The 26637-nt window shown below is 44.1% G+C and overlaps 1 protein-coding gene across 1 annotated transcript in view; it reads right to left on the reverse strand.

Annotated features, from left to right (window-relative positions):
* The window catches only part of cdc23 (CDC23 (cell division cycle 23, yeast, homolog)), a 47825-nt gene that overhangs the window by 15692 nt on the left and 5496 nt on the right, over positions 1–26637 (reverse strand). The window contains exons 3-9 of the mRNA XM_060837009.1: positions 26430–26567; positions 21605–21647; positions 11264–11369; positions 9028–9160; positions 7555–7732; positions 5512–5609; positions 2414–2495 (exon numbers count right to left, since the gene is read on the reverse strand). Coding sequence (XP_060692992.1) covers positions 2414–2495; positions 5512–5609; positions 7555–7732; positions 9028–9160; positions 11264–11369; positions 21605–21647; positions 26430–26567 — 778 coding nt within the window. The remainder of the gene's footprint in view (positions 1–2413; positions 2496–5511; positions 5610–7554; positions 7733–9027; positions 9161–11263; positions 11370–21604; positions 21648–26429; positions 26568–26637) is intronic.

A 26637-nucleotide genomic window follows, 5' to 3' on the forward strand; every position in this document is an offset into this window, starting at 1 on the left:
AGATTTGATGAGGGATAATCAGCATGGTTTGGTGAAGGGTAGGTCGTGCCTCACAAACCTTATTGAGTTCTTTGAGAAGGTGACCAAACAGGTAGATGAGAGTAAGCCGGTTGATGTAGTGTATATGGATTTCAGCAAGACTTTCGATAAGGTTCCCCATAGTAGGGTATTGTACAAAATGCAGAGGAATGGGATTGTGGGAGATATAGCAGTTTGGATCAGTAATTGGTTTGCTGAAAGAAGACAGAAGGTGGTGGTTGATGAGAAATGTTCATCCTGGAGTCCAGTTACCAGTGGCGTACCGCAAGGGTCGGTGTTGGGTCCACTACTGTTCGTCATTTTTATAAACGACCTGGATGAGGGCGCAGAAGGGTGGGTACAGTGGGTTAGTAAATTTGCAGATGACACTAAGGTCAGTGGAGTTGTGGATAGTGACAAAGGATGTTGGTTACAGAGACACATAGGTAAGCTGCAGAGCTGGGCTGAGAGGTGGCAAATGGAGTTTAATGCAGACAAGTGTGAGGTGATTCACTTTGGTCGGAGTAACTGGAATGCAAAGTACTGGCTAATTGTAAGAGTCTTGGTAGTGTAGATAAGCAGAGAGATCTGAGTGTCCAGGTACACAGATCCTTGAAAGTTGCCACCCAGGTTGACAGGGTTGTTAAGAAGGCATACAGTGTTTTAGCTTTTATTAATAGAGGGATCGATTCCGGAACCATGAGGTTATGCTACAGCTGTACAAAAAACTCTAGTGCGGCCGCACTTGGAGTATTGTGTACAGTTCTGGTCACCGCATTATGAGGAGGATGTGGAAGCTTTGGAAAGGATGCAGAGGAGATTTACTAGGATGTTGCCTAGTATGGAGGGAAGGTCTTATGAGGAAAGGCTGAGAGACTTGAGGCTGTTTTTGTTAGAGAGAAGAAGGTTGAGAGGTGACTTAATAGAGACATAAAAGATAATCTGAGGATTAGATAGGGTGGACAGGGAGAGCCTTTTTCCCAAGTATCGTGACGGTGAACATGAGGGGGCATAGCTTTAAACTGAGAGGCGATAGATATAGGACAAATGTCAGAGGTAGTTTCTTTACTCAGAGTAGTAAGGGCATGGAATGCTTTGTCTGCAATGGTAGTAGATTTGCCAACTTTATGTACATTTAAGTCGTCATTGGACAAGCACATGGACGTATATGGAATAGTATAGGTTAGATGGGCTTCAGATTGATATGACAGGTCGGCGCAACATCGAGGGCCAAAGGGCCTGTACTGCGCTGTAATGTTCTATGTTTTAAAGCCCTCCTAAGTTGTTTACTTAAGATGTTACCAGTAGCCATTTCGGCACCTCTGCCTTTATAACCTCTCTTTCAAAAATAAAAAACCAGGACAAAATAACTTTTGAAGTAACAATATTGTCACAGTGTTCACTGCAGTTTTTTCAACTCCAGTAGAAACGCCCTAGCTTCATAGTTTATTCTTTTGAATTGTCCCACTGTTGCAGAGAATCAACATTTAGCTCCCGCATCTGTGTGGGTTTCCTCCCACCATCCAAAGATGTGCAGGCCAGGGTGAATTGGCCATGCTAAAATTGCCCATTGTGTTAGGTACATTATTCAGGTGTAAATGTAGGGGAGGGGAATGGGTCTGGGTGGATTACTCTTCAGAGGGTCGGTGTGGATTTGTTAGGCCGAAAGGCCTGTTACCGTAACTGTAGCGAATCTCATCAGCCTGATGAACCAGTCTGTGCAACTGCAATTCACCAAACAGAAGCTCCGTGATACTTCAAGCTCCTGTTGGTTCTGTGACCAAGACAGATTTCAATTTCATTCAACTCCCTTATGCAGCCAGACATTTACTTCTCTTTAAATTTATTTCTCAGCTGTCTGAGTGAGAAGGACTTGGCCAAGATAGTCAGAGAATAAATCCACTGTGGTCCTTCTGCTGACTTCAGTGAAACCTGTCTAAACTCAGAGCTGAACTCAGAGATATTACAAAGAGGAGAAAGTGAGGTCTGCAGATCAAAGCTGAAAATGTGTTGCTGGAAAAGCGCAGCAGGTCAGGCAGCATCCAAGGAACAGGAAATTCGACATTTCGGGCACAAGCCCTTCATCAGGAATGAGGCCCCTCATTCCTGATGAAGGGCTTGTGCCCGAAACGTCGAATTTCCTGTTCCTTGGATGCTGCCTGACCTGCTGCGCTTTTCCAGCAACACATTTTCAGCTCCGATATTACAAAGAGTGCAGGCACCTTCCATGGAGCACAGTTGATATGTATCAAAAAGAGTTAATGTAATTTTAGTGAGGTACTGGTAAAAGTAGCTCATGCAGAAGACTGAGAAACTTAAATAACAAAAAGAACTTAAGGATGCAACAGAGACCCACCAGGTGGATCAATGCAAAATGTAGGGCAACTGTACTCACCAATCACACAGCAGGTTTCCACTCGATACTTGTCAATTTCACAAAGATTGTGAGCCAGATAGCTGAGCTCGGGCTTCATATTCTAATGGAAACATAAACATGGGCACAAATTGATAACAACCCCTCCAAATTCCCCACAACTGCCAGAAAGCAAGTCGCTTCACTGGAATTCCAGTCTACTTTTTCTAATTCAAAGCTGCTAAATCAAATTATTTGATTAATCCAATTCTTTAAGTACATTTAGGACTTGAAAGAAAAGCAGAAATTGCTGGAGAAACTCAGCAAGTCTATGGAGAGAAATCAAAGTTAGCGATTCAAGCCCAGAACTGAAAGTATTTATCTCAATGACAGGACAGCCTGGATAGCTGGAAGTGGAGACTGGAGAGAGAGAGCACGTGAGAGAGAGAGAGAGTGAGAAAGAGTGAATGAGAGAAAGAGGGAAGAGAGAGGTTGGTAGTTGCAGACAAAAGTATTGTTGATAGCAAGCCAGCAGAGAAGCAAAGGACGATGAGTGGTTGAGTGTCTAAAACAATGCGTTGGCTGTGCTGAATGCTATGACAGACCTGGGGAGTGGGGATGGATAAAAGCTGTTGAAGATGGTTTTCAGGCTTTAGAATGATTGAACTCTACACCGAGTCCCAAAGGCTGCACGGAGCCTTGCTGCTATCTACCTGTACTTCAAGAGGAATTTAAAAAGGAGAAGAATTTGATGCCTGAGGTTTGAAAATAAAACTCCTGACTCTGGCACTTTTATAGAAAAGAAAAATATTCAGATGCTAAACATTTTCCTTCAATCTTAACCAGAAGCAGAGCCGTGCTGAGGGAACGTCTCCTGTTTTACGGATATTATTCGAGTTTGTGCAGACTTATGGTCGAGAGGCAAAGAGAAACTCAAGAAAAGCTGAAGTATGAGAAAAGTTACTAAGTCTTAAGGAGTGAGCTCTTTTGAGGAAGATACAAGAGCCATAGGTCACACTGCACAGAAAAACAGACCCTGCAGTGCAACCAGTCCACACTGACCACGCTCCCAAACTAAACTAGTCCCAGCTGCCTGCTCCTGGCCCCTATCCCTCTAAACCTTTCCTAATCACCTGCTTATCCAAATGCCTTTTAAACGTTGTAATTACACCCACATCCACCACTTCCTCAGGAAGTTCATTCCACACAGAACCATGGTGTTAAAAAGTTGCCCCTCGTGTCCTTTTTAAAGTCTTTCTCCACTCACCTTAAAAATATGTCCCCTAGTTTTGAACTCCTCCACCTGATGGAAAAGACCATTGCCATTCACCTTATCCATACCACAATTTTATAAACTTCAATAAGGTCGGTCACCCCTCAATCTCCTATTCTCCAGTGAAAAAACTCCCAGCCTTTCTAGTCTATTTTTATATCTCAAACCCTCCATTCCCAGGAACATCCTGATAAATCTTTCCCAAACCCTCTCTAATTTAATAACAGCCTTCCTATAATTATGCAATCAGAACTGGACACTGTACTCCTGAAGAAGCCTCACCAGTGTCCTGTACAACCTCAGCAAGAGCGTTAATAGATGAAAGACAGTTCAGAATGTCAGAGGGGAGTAACATTGAGCAGACTTACAAGAGCAGTGAAATAAAACCATTGCAATGAAGAACCAGGATAAAATACCATTGTATTCTGGCGGGAACGATCAAGATAAACAAAGTTGACTCAACAGTGTGTAATCCTCAGACGTTAGATACCTTTGATGTGAGGAACTATAACAAACAGAATCAGGCCATTTAGCCAATCATGTCTGCCCTGCCATTCCACCTTGGCTGATACATTTCTAAACCTAACTGTCCTGCCTTCTCCCCTTAACCTTTGATCCTTTTGCCAACGAAGAACCAACCTTTGTGGTAAATACGCTTAATGACTTGGCTTCCACAGAATCACTACCTTCGGGCTGAAGACATTTTGAAAGTGGTGTCCTTCACTCTGAGGCTGTACCCTGGGTTGTGGTCTCTCCTATTAGTGGAAACATCTCCACATCCACTCTGTCCAGATCTCTTAGTATTCTGTAAAACTCAATCAGATCCACCCTTCATCCAGACCCAGAGTCCTCAACCTCTCAGCATAAGACAAGCCCTTCATCCCAGGGATCATTCTTGTAAACCTCCTCTGGAACTCCTCCAATGGCAGCACATCCTTCCCTAAATACGGGGCCTAAAACTGCTCCCATTATTTCTAACGCGCTCTGACCAGAGCCTTACACAGCCTCAGTAGTGCATCCCTGCTCCTGTATTCTAACTCTGGATTTAGGTTTGCTCACTGAGCTGGCAGTTCGTTCTCAGACGTTTCGTCATCATACTAGGTAACCTCTTCGGTGAACCTCCGGATGAAGGTTCTAACTTTCTCAAAATACCTTCCTAACTGCCAAGTGAACCTGCATGTTATTGTTAAGAGAATCTTCAACTCGGACTCCTAACTCCCTTTGTGCTTCAGATTTCCGAAGCTTATTCCCATTTGGAAAATAATCCATGCCTCTACTCCAGGAGAAAGTGAAGACTGCAGATGCTGGAGATCAGAGAGTGGTGCTGGAAAAGCGCAGCAGGTCAGGCAGCATCCGAGGAGCAGGAGAGTCGACATTTCGGGCATAAGCCCTTCATCAGGAATGAGACTTGTCTGTAAAAGCCTCATTCCTGATGAAAGGCTTATGTCCGAGATGTTGATTCTCCTGCTCCTCAGATGCTGTGCTTTTCCAGCACCACTCTCTCGGTTCATGCCTTGACTCTTCTTACCAAAGTGCATAACCACACACTTTCCCACACTGTATTCCATCTTTGCTCATGGTCCTAGCCTGTCCAAGTCCTCCTGCAGGTAGAAGTGGGGTACTGCAGATGCTAGAGATTAGACTCAAAATCAGAGTGGTGCTGGAAAAACACAACAGGTCAGGCAGCATCCGAGGAGCAGGAAAATTGACGTTTCGGGCAAAAGCCCTTCATCAGAAATCCTTTTACGGCCTCCCACTTTCCCACCTGCCCCTCCATCTGTCTTTGCATCATCTTCAAACTTAGCAACAGCGCCCTCAGTTCCTTCATGCAGATCGTTAATGTATCAACGAGAACAGTCAGCCTTACCCGAACATACAACAGGTTGGATAACGTGTCCATATTTTCTATCCTATATGGGTCCTGATTCCGTAACTCATTGAAAAGGGTTAAAGCTCGATCAATATCTAAAGATTAGGGGAAAAAGAAACAAAATTAGTTCAATATTTCTTGAATACACGAGATTGTCAGATAACTACATGAGTATGTTAAATCAAAAGAACCTTTTATTAAATGGACCCAGATAACACACATATCATTCAGCAATTATACACATAAGGGTGAAGATAACTTCACAAGTTTTTAAAGTAAACATGGAAACTGTTTGAATAAAAAATTGGAACCTTATTCGAAAAACAAGATGAGACACCTCTTGACTAATCAGGTGTGTTTTCACTCTCGGCAAGGAGGTAAAATCTAAAGATGACAGTTAAGAGTTCACAGCTCCTGCGACATACCTGACCATGAAAACATTTCAACTTCCAAACTGGAAATCCCTCAATATTCTCGTGTGACCAAAAAGAAATTATTTGAATAAATTCACATTCACTTTTACAAGTTTAACCATGGAAGAACTGCAGTGCAAAGTACAGAGATCAAGATGCAACTAAACAAATACTCTACCACAACAACAACTCTGCCAATCAAAAGACACATCATTTCAGCAACCAAACCACCAGTGCACTGCCCATGTCTAGCAGGGCACACTCGACGGCAAAGGTCCATTTATTCCTGGGAAACTAATCTTTCTGGATATTTGCCCCAAGATTCCATTATGATCAAAGAGTTCCAGTCGAGGTGTGCAAATTGATGTTGGGATGATAGAGTAAGTAAAATGAATTGTTAAATAAGGAATCAGTCTGGAGATTTTGGCCTGGATCTTTCACTCGATCAGTCTCAATGCTCCAGTGCAAGTCACCTGAACTCAGCAGGACCAGCACAAAGGATCATGGAAACTGATGTTTGGTGAAAATCAGATCTCCGCAACATTTTTGAAAAGCTTTGAGAGAACAATGCGCTAGGAACACGCCTCACTCACAAAACAAGCCACGCGCTTAATTAGCTGACCACCAGTTCCTGCTAACTGCACTTACCCACAGGCCATTATGCAGACTCTAAAAATTGAGCCAGACCTTTTAGGAATAAGGACAATAACATATTTGCAAAGGATTTCGATATAATTTACAGTTAAATTTACCAGGAAACTAACTATTGTATCACAATCCAACTAAGCAATAGTTTTTGTACTTTTGTTCAAGTCATTTTCAACAAACAAATGTGTTAAGGAATACCTTCTGAGGCAAATTAAAAATAAAATACTATTTTAAAATGTTTGCCAGTTGTATTGGTTCTTGCAAATTTTGTATTCGGTAATATGCACAGGTTTAAGGGAAATCCCTGAATTTTCAAGAAGGGTGCAGTTCACACCATCACAGACTGCACCCAAGGCAGAACCTCTACACCTACCGCTTTTGAAGTGACTGGCAAGTCCAAGCTGAAGCCAATTTTGAACCTCATCCCCTTCCAGAATTCCAAGCTGCAGACACTCTTTAGAGGGGTCCTTGGGGATAATGTGAACTGCAGCAAGCCCTACACCAAAAGCTGTCATCTCCAAACACTGCAACAGAAGATCAATGAATCAGAAGGGACTCATCATCTCCTGTACAATGCCAGGACCTGAAGACTATGTAGATTAAGAAGAAAGGGAGACACACACTAGTGTCTGGTTTGCATTTACAGCTTCAGGAAATATGCAAACATGCAGCTTTAACATGAAGACTGACAACGCCAACTATACATCAGCCAAGTCTTCCACCTGATTTTCTCATCTACAAGTGATATTAGACAGACATGTGAAGGATTTGGTTGGAACTGGGTTGGATCAAAGCAAGGTACCATCTACAATGAGGGGTCACTGTGGAGACCAGGCCCTTACCACAAACATTCCTAAATGGATGACTATCAAGAACCGAAGGACTGAATTAAAAATAACATTCCCAAAAATGCAGGACAATCTCAATTTGATCTTACGACACAAAAACGAGGCGACGTCATCCTGACCCTAATACTGACCTCGAACATTATGATAAGCTACAGCAATCTGGGAGATGATGTAAGTGCTTTTGGAGAAGCCAGCATCAATGAGGTTCTGGTATTTTTGCAATGCCTCCTCAATCAACTGCAGCTCTGTATAGATGTGAGCCAGGAAGAATTCTTTCATCCATGTGTTGGGAAGCACCATGGGCTTGAGCTGGAAGGGGAACGCAAAGTACAACAGGTATGAGAAAGGTTTACAGGCCAACATTAAAGTCACAGAAAGCAGAGCTATAACCCATGGGCTAGAAGACAGCTGAACCTCTAGGCAAAGCAGTGGAGGAAAAGAACCATTTAAGAAACAATTCAACAGATCTCTGATGAGCTGAGGAGGAACTTCTTCACCCAAAGGGCTGTGAATTTGTGGAATTCCCTGCCCAGTGAAGCAGTTGGGGCTACATTACTGAATGTTTTTAAGGTAAAGATAGATATTTGAACAGTAAAGGAATTAAAGGTAATGGTAAGAGGGCGGGTAAGTGGAGCTAAGTCCACGAAAAGATCAGCCATGATCTTATTGAATGGGGGACCAGGCTCCAACGGCTAGGTGGCTTACTCCTACTCCTAGTTCTTATGTTTGTTACGTTCAATGCTGCAACAGAAGACTATTGGGATTATTCTAGAAAAGTAATTAAATTGGGATGGATGGGCTTCCTCCATCTGTATGTATCACAATCTTTCAGAACACGGAGCCCTCCAAATTGGCTTTACACCCAGCAGATCAAAGGGCTTTGAAGTGAGCATTAGTAAATGTCTGGCTCAAATGCCCTGGAATGGGCAAATAGGTTGACTCCTCTAATACTGTAGCACTCACTCAGCACCAAACTAGGAATCTCCCTCTGGGTGTTAGTCCTATCAACTGGATTCCTCATTTAACAAGAGGCACCATGAAAGAGTAAAGTTCTCTCCTCATTTTCCCAGGACAGTGAACATTCTCAGGAACAGAAAACTGTTGCAGCACCTCAGCCTTGCTGGGGAATTGCTAACTCAAAACAGAGTGACAAACTAAAGTTGGGGCTTCTTTATTACCTTTCCCAGAATGATACCAGGGGACGTTTTCACCCATTAGTTTGCCCAACATCAACGTTTATTTCTTTATCATTCACTTTTGGAACAGCAACACTTAAAAAAAATTACTGATACCCAGCCCAATTTCATGCTTTTTATTACAGAGGAGCCTTGATTATTCAGCATTCGATTATCTGAATTTCGGATTACCCGGCCAGATCGCAAAGTCCTGATGCTCGGCTAAACAATGTTATCCAGCATTCGATTAGCCGGAATTTGATTAACCAAACAAAATACTCCACCTGCCTGCGTCCTTCAGATAACTGAGGTTCCTCTGTATGTTCTTGCAATTAAATATTCTGCCAGAAGTTGGCACTTGGTTATAGAGAAATTAAATTGCCAACTGTAACCAAATCCCTTCAAGAAACAACTGATTAATCTACTCACCATTTCCTTATCAGTAATGAGATTGCATAGCTCGAGCCAAGCTCCCCAGTGCAGAGGTAAACTATGTGTTGCTTCCACAAACACATCAATGGCTTCTTTAACCAAGTCCAGTTTCCGCAGGACTACTCCATACCTAACAGACAAATGCTGACTGAATTACAGCTCACAGATATATCAATGAGCCTATACTTTCATAATCATAATTAAACTCACAAGATAAAGCAAAGAGGATCAGCATTCAGTTAGAAAGCATTAAAAACGTAACTTAGGTTGAGATGACTTGTGCCATCAGATATAATGGTAGGCAATTTAAAAGACATCAAATTGTCGAGCTCTCTCTTCAAACTCTGACATCATTTTAAAATAAATTAACGTCACATGATCCTCATTTCTCATGCTCACTGATGGTACCAATTCTTGCTTGCGTTCTTTTTTTGATCAGATTACTTAGTGTGGAAACAGGCCTTCGGCCCAACAAGTCCACACCGAACCGCCGAAGCGTATACCATCCAGACCCATTCCCCTACATTTACCCTTCATCGAATACTACGGGCAATTTAGCATGGCCAATTCACCTAACCTGCACATTTTTGGACTGTGGGAGGAAACCCACGCAGACACGGGGAGAATGTGCAAACTCTACACAAAGAGTCGCCTGAGGCGGGAATTGAACCAGGGTCTCTGGCGCTGTGAGGCAGTAGTGCTAGCCAGTTCTGTTAAACAAACATCTCAATCACCCGGATTCTTGCCCAGTTTGCAATTAATCACTGAAAACCTTTTCAGTTAATGCTCCTGCAATGAGGCTGGCATTATGTATGCTGTCTATTTTGTCTTTAGAAGGAAAATATATTGATCTTATTAGACTGGTAATCAATACACAAATTTGTAAGTAACTATGGGAATCCACTGGCAGCCTGAGAAAGAATATATTTTAATTGTAACTATGTGACACAAAAGGGAGAATACTTTACCACTCTCCCTTCAGTTTCCATGGAGTTTGACATTTATCTCACCAATCCAAAAACAGCCAGCAGCTCTCCTGCTGTATCTCTGATATTTCTGACTTTTCACAATATCACCCTGCCCATTTGGATTCCTCTTAGAACCAAGTGGGCCTTCCCGACAAGTTACCTTTCACCACTTTTTATATCGAGCCCCTTGCACTATCATTATAGTTTAGGTTGAGGCAGTGTTCGATTTCTCTTTTCTAAACCATTTGCTGGGTTACACCACTTTACAAAGGCACAACACTAAGAATCCAAAGTTCCTCCACTCTTTCCTGACTCCGCTCTCTGGCATCTCTGATCGGAGACTCTTCTTCCTGTACCCCAAGGTCATGAACATCTCGGAGAGCAGAACTGAGCATGTTACTCACAGACAAAAGCAACTTACCGTGGATGCTGCAAATCAGAAATACAAACGGGAAATGCTGCAAGTACGCAGCACAGCTGTGCGGAGAGAAACAGCTAACGTTTCAGCTCAATGACCATTCATCAGACCCAATTCCGATGAGGTGGTCACCAATGTGAAACATGAACTGCATGCCTCTTTCCATTATTGCTGCTGCGTATTCCTCAAGATGCAGTGTGATTAAAGGACCGAGAATGTGTGTAGGACTTGATCAGCATTGCAATCTGCTATTTAGACTGGTTATACTAAAGTCAAAGTGTGAAGTCACATGACGCCAGGTTATAGTCCAACACGTTTATTTGAGATCACCAGCTTTCGGAGCGCTGCCCCTTTGTCAGGTGAAGTGAACAGTGCTCTGAAAGCCAAGACTTCACCTGATGAAGGGGCAGCGCTCTGAAAGCATGCGATTTCAAAGAAACCTGTTGGACTATAACCTGGTGTTGTGTGACTTCTGACCTTGTCTACCCCAGTCCAACACCAGCCCTTCCACATCATATTAAAGCCATACCAATAAAAACATGAGATATTCCTCCAGCTGGTTATTCCTCCCTGGTCACAGTGTCACAGAGCACAGTTTCTATGGTCGTTATTTGTTTCCAAGCTGTCTTTTATCACTTCTGGATTATAATACATGGCAACAGCGTCTGAAATATGGGGCTGAGGCAGCTCCTGAGCAGCATCCTTCCTCCCCCCTGCAACCCACCTGCTAATATATACAAGCTTGTGGGGAAAGTCAGTGGAGTAACCTTCCTCAGGATTGTCATCTATCTTGTTCAACACACATCAGAAAACAAAAAGGCATTATCTCATGCAAGCTAATACGTACAAGTATAGTCCAAATCCATCCAATTCCCTGGCTTTGTGCTTTTTACTCAGTTCAACTCGCAATTCCCTCAGAGACTCATTCTTCACTTGTCCTTTCTCCAAGGGTCCTGCCAATCAGATAGAAGATGTACAGATATACAGGCCTTGGGGAGCCCCGAGATGGAGCTTCAGTCACAGATTACAGTTCAGTACACCAAAAATGCAGCGTCTTACAGGCTTCCATTCAAAAGGGGCTGGCATTATGTCAATAAAACTTGCGCGCACCCGTGATTGTCAAATACTGAATAACTATGCTGCTACAAACCTTTAGAAATCTAAATTACGGTCCAATTAAGTGTGCTTAGACTTAAAGCATTCTTTCCTCAACAGTTTAGCACTCCCAAGAATATCAGCATAGTATCCTGGCACATTTTATGAAACACGGAAACTATTAATAATGCAAATTAATACAAAAAAATGCGGTTAACACCTCCAATTGCAGATGCATATTCATGAATTAAAACTTCAAATACAAAATGATGTACAATATTACTTTTACTGAGTTTAAAGAGATACAAACAAAAAAAGGTGATTGATGTACCGTGTATCCAATACCAACGTGTGGCATTAAGACTTAAGTCTCTCTCGCAGCTCCTCTGGCAGCAATGACTGAGGAGCTGAATCTCACAGATCAGATGTGGCCAGTTTTGATTCCTGGCCCACAATGAGTTAGCTTAACTCAGACAGCTGGATAATGGAGTTTTACAGTCAGTCTGAGTGGGCCTGAGTTAGGAATGGAGAGTAGGAAAAACATATCCCAGATTCTAGATGATTGTGCATTTCTAGATTAATATCTAAGAGTCAGTGTGAGAAAATGGCAGTGAAGTGGAATATCAGCCATGATCTAGGTGAATGACAGAGCAGACTGGATGAGGCAAACAGTCAACCCCTGTTCCTATTCTCTATGGTCCCTGCTCCTGCACTCATCACAGACATGTAGATGTCAGATGAGAATAGGATTGCATCAACATCTATGATGCCTCTAGCAGTTAAAGACCCTGTTTCTCTCACAGCCCGGTGATAGATATGGATATGCTGTTGAGGTGGTTTTAAACTAATTTGGCAAGGGGATGGGGAACAGAGTTAACAAAGTCGGGAGCAAGGTCCAATCACATACAGAAGGCTGACGAGGACAGTCCAGTAGGTGGAGAAGACCTGGGCAGGATCAGGTACAAGGGGAGGGTGCAGAATTGTATCTGTTTTAATACAAGGAGGCTGATTGGTAAGGCAAGGTGAAGTTACAGCATTAATCAGTACGTGAGAATTGGAGACTGATACAGTCACTGAGACTGGCTGAAGGAAGGACAGGACTGGCAGCCCAACATTCCAGGGGACAGAGGTTTCAGACGCAGTCGAGAAGTTGGGGCAGGAGGGAATGAGAGAGGTGAGGGAAGACATTCTGAAAGAGCCATCGAATGAGGCCAATTGGGTAGAGCTTAGAAATAAAACAAAAGTGGTGCCTGCCTTGCTAGGAGATGTGTGGCAGATCATCAAAAGGTGTGACAGAAGCAAGCTTCTTGTTGCAGAGGAGTTGAACTTTGCTAACATTAACTGGGATCACCTCAGCGTGAAAGGAATAGACGGGATGAAATTTTAAAGTGCACCCGGGAGAACTTTTAGTGTCAGTCGGTAGATAGTCCCATGAGAGACAGGGCAGTGCTCATCCTAATCCCAGGGAGTGACGCCTGTCGAGTGGTTGAAGTTTCAGTGGGTGAGCATTTTGGGGATCGTGACCATAACTTTTCGAAATATATTAAGAATAAGATGAGTATCGAGCCTGATGACCTCCGTACCCCATTTGATATAATGCATCATTTCATTTGGGGCTATTTCAGGAAATAAGATTAATTTTGCAAAATTGGAGGCTATGCCTTTGGGGAACCTTAAGGATATGCCAGAAGTTGAAGGTGGCCCTAAGTTCCCTTTTAAAATACTCACGGCAGGGTTCCAGTACCTAGGCATTTTTATTACCCCCAAATTTGATCTGTTATTTCGGACTAACTTTGCTCACTTGCTCAACAATATTGGGTGAGATCTTTAGAGATGGGAGGTTCTTCCAATTTCATGGCTGGGCCGAGTATCTCTCATTAAGATGAACGTTCTTCCTCGTTCGCTTTATCCCATGTGTATGCTCCCTATAATGTTTCCCAGGTCAACGTTGCGGAAGTTTATGGGGTAGTTTGGCTCCTTTGGCATCATGGGCGGCCCCTCATCAAACTTACTAAATTACAGTTGCCTCAAGGAGGGGAAGGAGTTGATTTCCCAGACATCAGGAGGTATCCATTGAGTTCCCTGCTGTCCTTTGTCTGTGATTGGGTCGGTAATGATCCAAACTCAATATGGCTGGATATCGAGGCCTGCCAGGCAAAGTGTCCTCTTATTAACCTGTTGTTCATGGATAAGATGAGGACAGTTATGGACCACTGCCGGAACCCCATTGTCATTAGTACAGTCAAGGCATGGAGGGCGATGTGTCAGAGTGAGGGTTGTTTATCCAAGACTTCGCCACTTACACCTATAGTTGGCATGGCAGGGTTCCATCCAGGGATGATGGACTCAGGGTTGAAACTATAGGCAGCGAGAGGAGTTTCTAGTTTGGGAGACTTGTTTGAGGAGGAGGTTAAGATGTCTTTTGAACAACTAAGCCGCAAAATGGGTTACCCAGCAGAGATCTTTTCTGTTTTTTTCAGGTTAGGGATTTCACCCAGAAGAAGACTGCCCTTCTCACTCAGCCCTTTAAACCCGATACAGAGAGGCTGCTGCTATACTCCACAAGCACCCTTTCAGTTAGTGCCCTCTATCGCCTGCTGGGTGGCAGGGCCTGGCAGGATATTAACCAGTTATGAGAGGTCTGGGAGCAAGAGCTGGGAGTGGAGATCTCTTCTGAAACATGGGAGAACACTCAAAAGATCTCAATCTGTAATAGGACATGCGCTATGCAGTTAAAAGTTCTGCACAGGGCTCATGTGGCACCAGACCGCCTGGCGAAGTTTAAAAAAGGGGCATCGTCAGTGTGCCGCAAATGTAAAATAAGTGTAGGTACTCTTACCCATTGCTTCTGGACAGGCCACAGGCTCCGTGTCTATTGGAGCGCTGTGGCGGGAGAGATAGGGAGGGTATTGAGGACTGACGTCAAAGGAGACCTGATATCTCACCTCTTAGGTCTACTGAATTTACCATCTTTAGATGGGCATGGGAAGAAACGATTTAATATTCTTGCAGACTGTGCACGGAAGAATATTCGGATGAATTGGGTGTCTGAGAACCCGCCGGGTTTGCTGGGACGGCAGAAATTAATTATGGAGCACGTTCCCTTGGACCTTTTTACACAACAGGCCATTTTTAGAAGACACGGCAGCCCTATTGAATCATTTGGATATAGATTTGTCAGTCATCTTAACTCGGGCGTTTAGTTAACCAGGATGATTAGATTTGTTAAGCCCTGGGCTCTGGAGGGGTCTCCCGAGTTAATACGGACATACGGAAAACCGCATTAGGGAGCTGGATGAACTTCGGATCATTCAGGAGGCAGGGGGGTTATTGAGAGGAGTTACAGGGAGGTAGTCACTCCTAAGGTACAAGAAAAAGGCAGATGGGTTACAGTCAGGGGATGGAAAGGGAACCAACAGGCAGTGCAGGAATCCCCTGTGGCCATTCCCCTCAACAATAAGTATACTGTTTTGGATACTGTTGAGGGGGGAGGGGGTGGGGGGGAACTTGCCAGGGGAAAGCAGTGGGGCACAGGGCTCTGGCACAGAGTCTGTCCCTGCTGCTCAGAAGGGAAAAGGGGAAGAGGAGCAGAGCAGTAGTCATTGGGGACTCCATAGTTAGGGGGACAGATAGGAGGTTCTGTGAGGAAGAGAGACACTCACGGTTGGTGTGTTGCCTCCCAGGTGCCAGTGTTCATGATGTCTCTGATCATGTTTTTGAGATCCTTAAGGGGGAAGGGGATCAGCCCAAGTCGTGGTCCCCATAGGCACCAACGACATAGGTAGGAAAAGAGATGGGGATTTAAGGCAGAAATTCAGGGAGCTAGGATGGAAGCTTAGAGCTAGGACGAATAGAGTTGTTGTCTCTGGTTTGTTGCCCGTGCCATGTGCTAGTGAGGCAAGGAATAGGGAGAGAGAGGAGTTGAACACGTGGCTACAGGGATGGTGCAGGAGGGAGAGTTTTGGATTCTGGGATAATTGGGGCTCTTTCTGGGGTAGGTGGGACCTCTACAAGCAGGATGGTCTTCATCTGAACCAGAGGGGTACCAATATCCTAGGGGTGAAATTTGCTAAGGCTATTGGGGTGGGTTTAAACTAATCCAGCAGGGGGAAGGAAACCAAAATTGTAGCTCCAGTATAGAAAAGGTTGGTTTGAAGGGTGTCTACTTCAACGCCAGGAGCATCCGGAATAAGGTGGGTGACCTTGCAGCATGGGTTGGTACCTGGGCTATGGCCATTTCAGTGACATGGATAGAGCAGGGACAGGAATGGTTGTTGCAGATTCCAGGATTTAGATGTTTCAGTAAGATCAGAGAAGATGGTAAAAGAGGGGGAGGTGTGGCATTGTTGGTCAAGGACAGTATTACAGTTGCAGAAAGGATGTTTGGGGACTCGTCAACTGAGGTAGTATGGGCTGAGGTTAGAAACATGAGAGGTCACCCTGTTGGGAGTTTTCTATAGGCCTCTGAATAGTTCCAGAGATGTAGAGGAAAAGACAGCAAAAATGATTCTCGATAGGAGTGAGAGACAGGGTAGTTGTCATGGGGGAGTTCAACTTTCCAAATATTGACTGGGAACACTACAGTACGAGTACTATAGATGGGTCAGTTTTTGTCCAGTATGTGCAGGGGGGCTTCCTGACACAGTATGTAGACAGGCCAACAAGGGGCGAAGCCCCATTAGATTTGGCACTGGGTAATGAGCCCGGCCAGGTGTTAGACTTGGAAGTAGATGAGCACTTTGGTGATAGTGATCACAATTCTGTTATGTTTACTTTAGTGATTGAAAGGGATAGATGTATACCACTGGGCAAGAGTTACAGCTGGGGAAAAGGCAATTATGATGTGATTAGGCAAGATTTAGGAAGCATAGGATGTGGAAGGAAACTGCAGGGGATGGGCACATTAGAAATGTGGAGCTAATTCAAGGAAAGGCTCCTGTGTGTCCTAGATAAGTATGTACCTGTCAGGCAGGGAGGAAGCAGTAGAGCGCGGGAGCCGTGGTTTACGAAGGAAGTGGAATCTCTGGTCAAGAGGAAGAAGAAGGCTTATGTTAGGATGAGATGTGAAGGCTCAGTTAGGGCGCTCGAGGATTACAAGGTAGCCAGGAAAGACCTAAAGAGAGAGCTCAGAAGAGCCTGGAGGAGACATGAGAAGTTGTTGGTGGATAGGATCAGGGTAAACCCTAAGGCTTTCTATAGGAAAGGAATAAAAGAATGACGAGAGTAAGATTAGGGCCAATCAAGGATAGTAGTGGGAGGTTGTGTGTGGAGTCAGAGGAGATAGAGGAAGCACTAAATGAATATTTTTCAACTGTATTCACTCCAGAAAACGACAATGTTGTCGAGGAGATTACTGAGATACAGGCTATTAGACTCGGTGTGATTGAGGTTCACAAGGAGGAGGTATTAGAAATCCTGCAGAGTGTGAAAATAGACAAGTCCCCTGGGCCAGATGGGATTTATCCTAGGATCCTCTGGGAAGCCAGGGAGGAGATTGCCGAGCATTTGGCATTGATCTTTAAATCGTCATTATCTACAAGAATAGTGCCAGAAGATTGGAGGATAACAAATGTGGTTCCCCTGTTCAAGAAGGGGAGTAGAGACAACCCTGGTAATTATAGACCAGTGAGCCTTACTTCAGTTGTTGGTAAAGTGTTGGAAAAGGTTACAAGAGATAGGATTTATAATCCTCTAGAAGAGAATAATTTGATTAGGGATAGTCAGCACAGTTTTGTGAAGGGTAGGTCGTGCCTCACAAACCTTATTGAATTCTTTGAGAAGGTGACCAAACAGGTAGATGAGAGTAAACTGGTTGATGTGGTGTATATGGATTTCAGCAAGACGTTCGATAAGGTTCCTCACTTTAGGCTATTGTACAAAATGCAGAAGAATGGGATTGTGGGAGATATCCGGGTAAAAAATGAGGTCTGCAGATGCTGGAGATCACAGTTGAAAATGTGTTGCTGGTTAAAGCACAGCAGGTCAGGCAGCATCCAAGGAATAGGAAATTCGACGTTTCGGGCATAAGCCCTTCATCAGGAATGAGAGAGAGTAGCCAAGCAGGCTAAGATAAAAGGTAGGGAGGAGGGATTTGGGGGGAGGGGCGATGGAGATGTGATAGGTGGAAGGAGGTCAAGGTGAGGGTGATAGGCCGGAGTGGGGTGGGGGTGGAGAGGTTAGGAAGAAGATTGCAGGTTGGGAGGGCGGTGCTGAGTTGAGGGAACCGACTGAGACAAGGTGGGGGGAGGGGAAATGAGGAAACTGGAGAAATCCGAGTTCATCCCTTGTGGTTGGAGGGTTCCCAGGCGGAAGATGAGGCGTTCTTCCTCCAACCGTCGTGTTGTTATGTTTTGCCGGTGGAGGAGTCCAAGGACCTGCATGTCCTCAGTCATAGACATGTACAGCACGGAAACAGACCCTTCGGTCTAACCCGCCCATGCCAACTAGATAACCCAACCCAATCTAGTCCCACCTGCCCAGCACCCGGCCCATATCCCTCCAAACCCTTCCTACTCACATTCCCATCCAGATGCCTCTTAAATGTTGCAATTGTACCAGCCTCCACCACTTCCTCTGGCAGCTCATTCCATACACATACCACCCTCTGCGTGAAAAAGTTGCCCCTTAGGTCTCTTTTATATCTTTCCCCTCTCACCCTAAACCTATGCCCTCTAGTTCTGGACTCCTTGACCCCAGGGAAAAGACTTTGCTTATTTACTCTATCCATGCCTCTCATAAATTTGTAAACCTCTATAAGGTCATCCTAAGTGTGCACATGTCCTTAATGAGATGTACTCCAGGCTGCTATGGGAACCAAGAGACGGGATTGCTGGCCCTGGCAGAGATATTTAATTCTTCACTGGCCACAGGTGAAGTGCCAGGTGACCGGAGAATAACTAACATGGCTCCTTCGTTCAAGAAAGGCAGCTGGGATCGGCGAGGTAATTACAGAGCAGTTAGTCACTATCAAAGCAAGCATTTGAAAAAATTCTGAAGGACAGGATTAATCAGCACTATGAAAGGCAGGGATTGATCAGGGATAGTTAGCACGGATTGTCAGAGGGTGATCCCGTCTGACTAATTTAATTGAGTTTTTTGAAAAGGTGACGAAAGATATTGATGAAGGTAGAAGAGTTGATGTGCTTTTCATGGACTTCAGCAAGACCTTTAACAGGGTTCCGCATGAAAGACTGCATGAAATGTAAGAGCCCATGGGATCCAAAGCAAGCTGGCAAATTGGATCCAAAACTGGCTTCCAAACAGGAGGCAATGGGTGATGGTGGAGTGCTGTTTTGTGATTGGAAGCCTGTGACCAGCAGCATATCACAGAGGTCAATGCTGTTTGTTATTGACATCATACAGGCATAGAGATATACAGCACGGAAACAGACCCTTCCGTCCATGCCGACCAGATATCCCAACCCAATCTAGCCCTACCTGCCAGCACCTGGCTCATATCCCTCCAAACCATTCCTATTCATTTACCCATCCAAATGCCTTTTGATTGCTTCGATTGTATCAGCCTCCACCATTTCCTCTGGCAGCTCATTCCATACACGTACCACCCTCTGCATGAAAAAGTTGCCCCTTAGGACTCTTTCACATCTTTCCCTTCTCACCCTAAACCTATGTTAACAACTTTGATTAGAATGGAGGAGACATAAGGTTGGAGGTGACACGAAAATTGGTGATGATGGTAAACTGGGCAGAGCAATGGCAGATGGAATTTAACCCCAATAAGTGCAAGGTGATTGTTTTGGGAGATATAATAAGGGAAGGATTTACATAATGAACGAGTGCTGAGGAACAAAGGGACCTTGGTGCACATGTCCTTGGATCGAAGGTATCAGTTTGGGTAGACAGGGTGAGGAAAAAGGCATACAAAATGATTATCTTCATTTGCCAGGGCGGGGAATATAGGAGCAAACGAATCTTGTTATAACTTTATAAGACATTGTTTCAGCCTCAGATAGAATACTGTGTGCAGTTTTGATCACCACACTATTGGAAGGACAGGACTGCACTGGAGAGGGTGCAGAGGAAATTCACCAGAATGCCGCCTGGGTTAGTTCGGGTGTGTGTGTGTGTGTGTGCGTGTGCGCGCGCGCATGCTTGTGCACGCGCAGACGGTGCTGTTGATCGAGTTGTACAAAACTACAAGAGGTATAGACAGTAGATTGCGAGAGTTTGTTCTCTGTGGCAGACATGTCTAAGACCAGACGGCATAAGTTTAAGGTAAGGAGGAAATGGTTTAGAGGAAGTCTGAATAAAGGTTTTTTTCACCAGAGGACGGCAGAAACGTGGAATGTGCTGCCTGAGGGGGTGATGGAGCCATGTATTCTTGCAACAATTAAGGAACAAGGTTTGTAGCTCAGGTTGAGGTTTAGGGTGTAGGTTTGCTCGCTGAGCTGTAGGTTTGATATCCAGACGTTTCATTACCTGGCTCGGTAACATCATCAGTGGCGACCTCCAAGTGAAGCGAAGCTGTTGTCTCCTGCTTTCTATTTATATCTTTCTCCTGGATGGGGTTCCTGGGGTTTGTGGTGATGTCATTTCCTGTTCGTTTTCTGAGGGGTTGATAGATGGCATCTAGATCTATGTGTTTGTTTATGGCATTGTGGTTGGAGTACCAGGTCCCTAGGAATTCTCTGGCACGTCTTTGCTTAGCCTGTCCCAGGATAAATGTGTTGTCCCAGTCAAAATGGTGTTTTTTTTCATCCGTGTGTAGGGCTACGGGGGAGAGAGGGTTGTGTCTTTTTGTGGCTAGCTGATGTTTGTGTATCCTGGTGGCTAACTTTCTTCCTGTTTGCCCTGCGTATTGTTTGTGGCAGTCCTTGCATGGAATTTTGTAGATGACGTTGGTTTTGTCCATGGGTTGTACTGGGTCTTTTAAGTTTGTTAGTTTTTGTTTGAGTGTGTTGGTGGGTTTGTGTGCTCCTAGGATTCCATGGGGTCTTAGTAGTCTGGCTGTCATTTCTGAAACTTTGATGTATGGTAAGGTGGTTAGGGTTTCTGGCTGTGTTTGGTCTGCTTGTCGTGGTTTGTTCTTGAGGAATCTGCGGACTGTGTTTTTTGAGGATCCGTTCTTCTTGAATACATTGTATAGGTGGTTCTCTGTTTTCTGAAGTTCGTCTGTGCTGTAGTGTGAGGTGGCTCGTTGGATTAGTGTTCTGATACAGCTTTGTTTGTGTGTGTTGGGATGGTTGCTGGTGTAGTTAAGTATTTGGTCAGTGTTTGTTGGTTTTCTGTATACGCAGGTTTGTAGTTCTCCGTTGCTCTTTCTTTCAACTGTGGCATCCAGGAATGCGAGTTTGTTGTTGGTTTCTTCCTCCTTGGTGAACTTTATGCCTATGAGGGTGTTGTTGATGATGTTAAATGTCTCTTCTATCTTGTTTCGTTTTGTGATGACAAAGGTGTCATCTACGTAGCGGACCCAGATTTTTGGTTTGATGGTTGGTAGGGCTGTTTGTTCTAGTCTTTGCATTACCGCTTCTGCTATGAATCCTAATAGCGGAGATCCCATGGGTGTGCCGTTGGTTTGTTTGTAGATTATGCTGTTGAAGGTGAAGTGGGTGGTGAGGCAGAGGTCCACTACCTTCATGATGTTTTCGTTGGTAATGTGATTGATGGTGGTTGGGGTGTGTGTGATGGTCTCTTCTAAAAGTGTGGTAAGTGTTTCCTTTGCCAGGTCGATGTTGATGGAGGTGAACAGTGCTGTTACATCAACAAATGAGCAAATCTACACCCTAAATTAAGGAACAACCAGATAAACACTTCAAATACCAGGGCATAGTAGTCTATGGACCAAGTGCAGGTAAGTGGGATTACTATAGTTTGATGTTTATTGGTCAGCAGAGACATAATGGGCTGAAGGGCCTGGTTCATTGCAGCATGACCCTACGATATTGGTAGATGAACAGTGCACGTATTACCATAACATAGTAAGAACCAACACTTCAGGCAAGGAAGGAGGAACAGTGCAAAGCAACATTTTTAAAATATCAATATTATCATTGCTGTTCCAACAGGAAGGCTCCATTATGCAATAACCAAATCACAGCTTTATTGTTATAGTGGCCAGTTATCGACTTACCCAGACTGTCCACTGTTTCATCATCTTTCTTCTTTTCTCCAGACTAGAATACAAAAAAAGTTACTCAACATTGAATAAATTCATTCCATTCAAATCACAGCATGGATCCAGAGCTACATCCCACACCAATGGAGTTTAGCTTCGCAATAAGCCTATTCATTTTTGACTTTTTAAACAATCACTCCTTCCCCCTCACCAAGAGACTTGATAAAACTGAGCAGCATGTTACACTTCTTCAGCCTGAAACAAAGCTGATGTGAAACTGGAGTCTAATAAGCAGGCAAACGTCACCCTCACAAAAAATTAAAACACTACGGAAGTTGGAACTTTGAAACAAAAGCAGAGTTCTGGAGAAACTCAGTTGGTCTGACAGCATCTGTGGTGAGAGAAAGAGTTAATGTTTTGAGTCCAATATGATTCCCCTTCAGAGCAGAAGACTCATACCAGATTCAAAATGTTAAGTCTGTTTTTGTCTCCCCACAAGTGCTGAGTTTCTCCCACATTTTGATTTTATTCCATCCTAAACAAATACAAACAAGGGCAGGCCTTGTACAGTTAATGGTAAAGCCCCAGCTAGTGTTGTAGAACAGAGAGACCGAGGGATTCAGGTACATTCTTCTCTGAAATTTTGCGTCACAGGTAGACAGGGTGATGAAGACGGCATTTGGCATGCTTGCCTTCATTGTTTCGACCTTTTGAGTGTCGGAGTTGGGATGTCATGTTGAGGTTGTACAGGACATTGTGAGGCCTTTCCTGCAGTACTGATGTCCAATTCTGGTCACCCGGTTATAGGAAGGATATTGTTAAACTGGTGATGGCTCAGAAAAGACTTACCAGGATCTTGCCAGGAATGGAGAGTTTGAGATATAAAAATAAACTGGAAATTTTTTGCACTGGGGGGTAGAAGGTTGGGGGGGGGGGGGGGGTGGTGGTGACCTTACTGAGGTTCATAAGGTCATGAGGGGATAGATATGACAAGGGTGTGGGAGTTCAAAACAAGAGGGTATATTTTTAAGGTGGGAAGGAAAAAAGAATTAAAAAGGACATGAGGGGCAGGCTTTTTACACAGAGAATGGTTCGTGTGTGGAATGAACCTTCAGACGAAGTGTTTGGATGTGGACACAGTTATAATGTTTAAAAGAAATCTGGATAGGTTCATGATTAGGAAAGGTTTGGAGGGATATGGGTCAAACGCAGGCAGGTGGGACTAGTTTGGGAACAGGTCATCTCAACCAACTGGGGCTGGGATTTCAACGTAGAGCAGAGCGCAGCAGGAGCGAGGTTGGAGCAGGGAGGCTGTTGGGAAGGCAAGTGATTGCTACGCAAGTAGACGTGGAAGACCTGTATCAAGCACTAAGAGGGAAATTGAAGCACAGGTTCTCAAGGGTCATAATCTCCAGATTACTGCCTGGGCCACGTGCAAATTGGCATAGGGATAAGGAATTTAGGGAAGTGGCTAAGGGATTGGTGTGGGAAAGAGGGATTCCATTTTATGGGGCATTGGCATCAGTTTTGGATCCAGGACCAACTGTACCGATGGGACGGTCTCCACCTGAACCGATCTGGAAGCAGTGTTCTCGTGAAGAGGATAAATCAGGTCGTCAGTAGGACTTTAAACAGCTGAGTCAGAGGGTGGGGTGGGGGGGGGGGGGGGGGGGGGGGCAAAGTGACAGGGAGTATGGAGTTAAATGGAAAGATAAGCAACAGGAGAGCATGTGCGCAGGTGGGTTTAAACTCGAGGCAAACGAGGAATACAGCAAAAAGGAAGGATAACTTTGGATATCTTACAATCTCCAATTTCTCTAATAATAAGCAATTAATGCACTTTACCTGAATGCTCGTAGTATTCATACCAAAATAGATGAACTAACGGCACAAATCATCATGAATGATTATGATGTGGTAGGCATCACAGATGTGGTTGCAGGGGGCTCAGGACTGGCAGTTAAACATCCAAGGATTTACAACTTATTGAAAAGACACGGAGGTGGGCAGAGGAGACAGGGTTGTCTTGTTAATTAAGAATGAAATTAAATCTATTGCGCTGAATGACATAAGGTCAGATATTGTGGAGTCTGTGTGGGTGGAGCTGAGGAACAACAAAGGCAAAAAAAAAAACCATACTGGGGGTTATGTACAGACCTCCCAGCAGTGGTCAGGACCATGGGTACAAGATGTACCAAGAAATAGATAGGGTATGTCAGAAAGGCAAGGTCACGGTGATCATGGGGGACTTCAATATGCAGGTGGACTGGGTGAATAATGTTGCTGGTGGATCCAAAGAAAGGGAACTCATAGAATGCTTACAGGATGGCGTTTTGGAACAGCTTGTGATGGAGCCCACAAGGGAGCAGGCTATTCTGGACTTACTGATATGTAATGAGCCAGACTATATAAAAGATCTTAAATTAAGGGAACACTTAGGACACAGTGATCATAATATGGTAGAGTTCAGTCTGCAGTTCGAAAGAGAAGGCAAAATCGGATAGAACGGTATTACAGTTAAATAAAGGTAATTACAGGGACATGAGAGAGGAACTGACCAGAGTCTAGTGGGGAAGACAATAGCACAATGGCAGGAGTTTTTGGGTGTAATTGAGGATACAAAAAAAAAAGAAAGATTATCTGGTTGGGGGAAATTTAGACATCCATGTCCAACAAAGGAAGTCAAGAAATGTATCATAGAAAAAGAGAGATCCTATAAAGCGACCAAAGCACTGGGAAATCAGCAGGTTGGGAAGGCTAAAAAACAAACAAAGGTATTTGGGAGTGGTAGTACTGGATTCTCTAAAGGTTGACTTGCAGGTTGAGTCCATGATTAAGAAACTAAATGTCATATTGTCATTTATCTCAAGAGGGTTGGAATGTAAAAGCAGTGATATGCTACTGAGATTTTAAAGCTCTGGTTAGGCCAGAGCCCCACTTAGAATACTATATCCAATTTTATACCCCACCCCTCTGGAAGGACATACTGGCACTGGAGCGTGTCTAGGGATCACACGGATGATCCCTGGAATGGTAGGCCTAACATATGATGATCGGCTGAGGATCTTGGGATTATAATCGATCGAGTTTAGAAGTTGAGGGGAGATCTAATAGAAATTTACACGATAATGCATGGCTTAGAAAGGGTGGACGCTGGGAAGTTGTTTCCATTAGGAGGGGAGACTAGACCCATGGGCAAGGCCTTAGAATTAGAGGGGGGTCAATGTAGAATGGAAATAAGGAGACATTTCTTCAGCCAGAGTGTGGTGGGCCTTTGGAATTCATTGCTATGGAGTGCAGTGGGGGCCGGGGACATTAAACGTTTTCAAGGCAGAGGTTGATAAATTCTTGATCTTGCAAGGAATTGAGGGATACAGGGAGAGTGCGGGTAAGTGGAGTTGAAATACCCATCAGCCGTGATTAAATCGCAGAGTGGACTCGATGAACCGAATGGCCTTACTTCTACTCCTATGTCTTATGGTGTTAAGTCTAGTATTGTCATTCTTTTGACAGAAGGTGAGAACATTAAAATTTGACAGCAGGGTAACGTATTGAAAATGTGAGAAACTGAACAAAACAACTTTCTTTTGTGCGGTGCCTTTCACTACCACGGACGTCTCAAAGTAGAGCCAGAGATTTCTTTTAAAAAAAAGATAACCAATCTGTGCAGAGCAAGCCCACATAAACAGCAACATGGTATTTAAGACACTTTTTTAATTACATTGACTGAGGGACAAACTCTGGCCAGGAGACAATCTCCCTGTTCTTTGTTAAAATAGCATCTTGGGATCACTTCCATCACCCGGGCAGACAGACTGGGCCTTGGCTTAACATCTCCTGAAAAGGCAGAACCTCTGACAGTGCTGCTCTGAAGTGTTGGTTTTGGTTTTGTGCTCAAACCCACGATTGTGGCTTGAATCCAGAAGCTTGTGCTTTGGAGGGGAGCTTGCAAACCTAGGAGTTACAGGTAAGACCGTAAAGGTGTTGCAGGTAGACAGGGTAGTGAAGACAGCATATGGCACACTTGCATTCAATCATCAGAGCATTGAATATAGGAGTTGGGACGTCAGGTTGCAGATGTACAAGACATTGGCGAAGCCTCTTCTAGAATACTGCGTACAATTCTGGTCACCCTTCTACAGGAAGGATGTTGTTAAACTAGAAAGCGGACAGAAAAAGTTTCCAATGATGTTATTGGGACAGGTAGATTTGAGTTAGAGGAAGAGATTGGAGCTTTTATTCCCCCCCGGGAGTGTAGAGACTGAGGGGTGACCTAATTGAGGTTTATCAAATCATGAGGAGCATAGATTAGGCGAATCACCAAGGTCTTTTCCCAAAGGGAGGGGAGTCCAAAACTAGACAGCATAGGTTTGAGGTGAGACGGGGAAAGATTTAAGAGGGACCTACGGGGCAACATTTTCACAGGGGGCCAAGCATGTATGGTACAAGCTGCCAGAAGAGGTGGCAGAGGCTGGTACAATTACAACATTTAAAAGACATCTGGACAGTTACATGAAGAGGAAGGATTTAGGGGGATATGGGGCCAAATGCAGGCAAATGGGACTAGCTCAGTTTAGGAAAGCTGGTCGATATGGACAAGTTGTACTAAAGGATCTGTTTCTGTGCTGGATGACCCATTACAGATTATAACGTTTCCATCAGATCTTACAAAATAATGTATAGTTACAACTCCATCCAACCAGGTTGACAATATTCAATTTGCTCTCCACAGTCTGGACTGAACCTTTTAAAAAAAAAGGTTCAGAAGTTAAAGAGGGCCAGAAACACATCTGCTGGCGATTTTACCAGAGACATCACTATTACCGGAGTGTTCCCTTACCAGATATCTGGAATACATATACAGGAAGTAGGCCTTCTGACTCTGACAGCCTTTGAGAAAATAGGCTGCTCGATCATACTCTTTCAAATCAAAGTACGACTTGGCTAACGTGTAGGCATCCAAATCCACCAGGTCTTCCTAAATAGAAACACGGCTTTACAAAAATAAACGTGCAACCAACCAATAACTCAAAAAGAAAATAGCTAAC

The sequence above is a fragment of the Hemiscyllium ocellatum genome, chromosome 16, assembly GCF_020745735.1.
Source record: "Hemiscyllium ocellatum isolate sHemOce1 chromosome 16, sHemOce1.pat.X.cur, whole genome shotgun sequence".
NCBI classification, from domain to species: Eukaryota; Metazoa; Chordata; class Chondrichthyes; order Orectolobiformes; family Hemiscylliidae; genus Hemiscyllium; species Hemiscyllium ocellatum.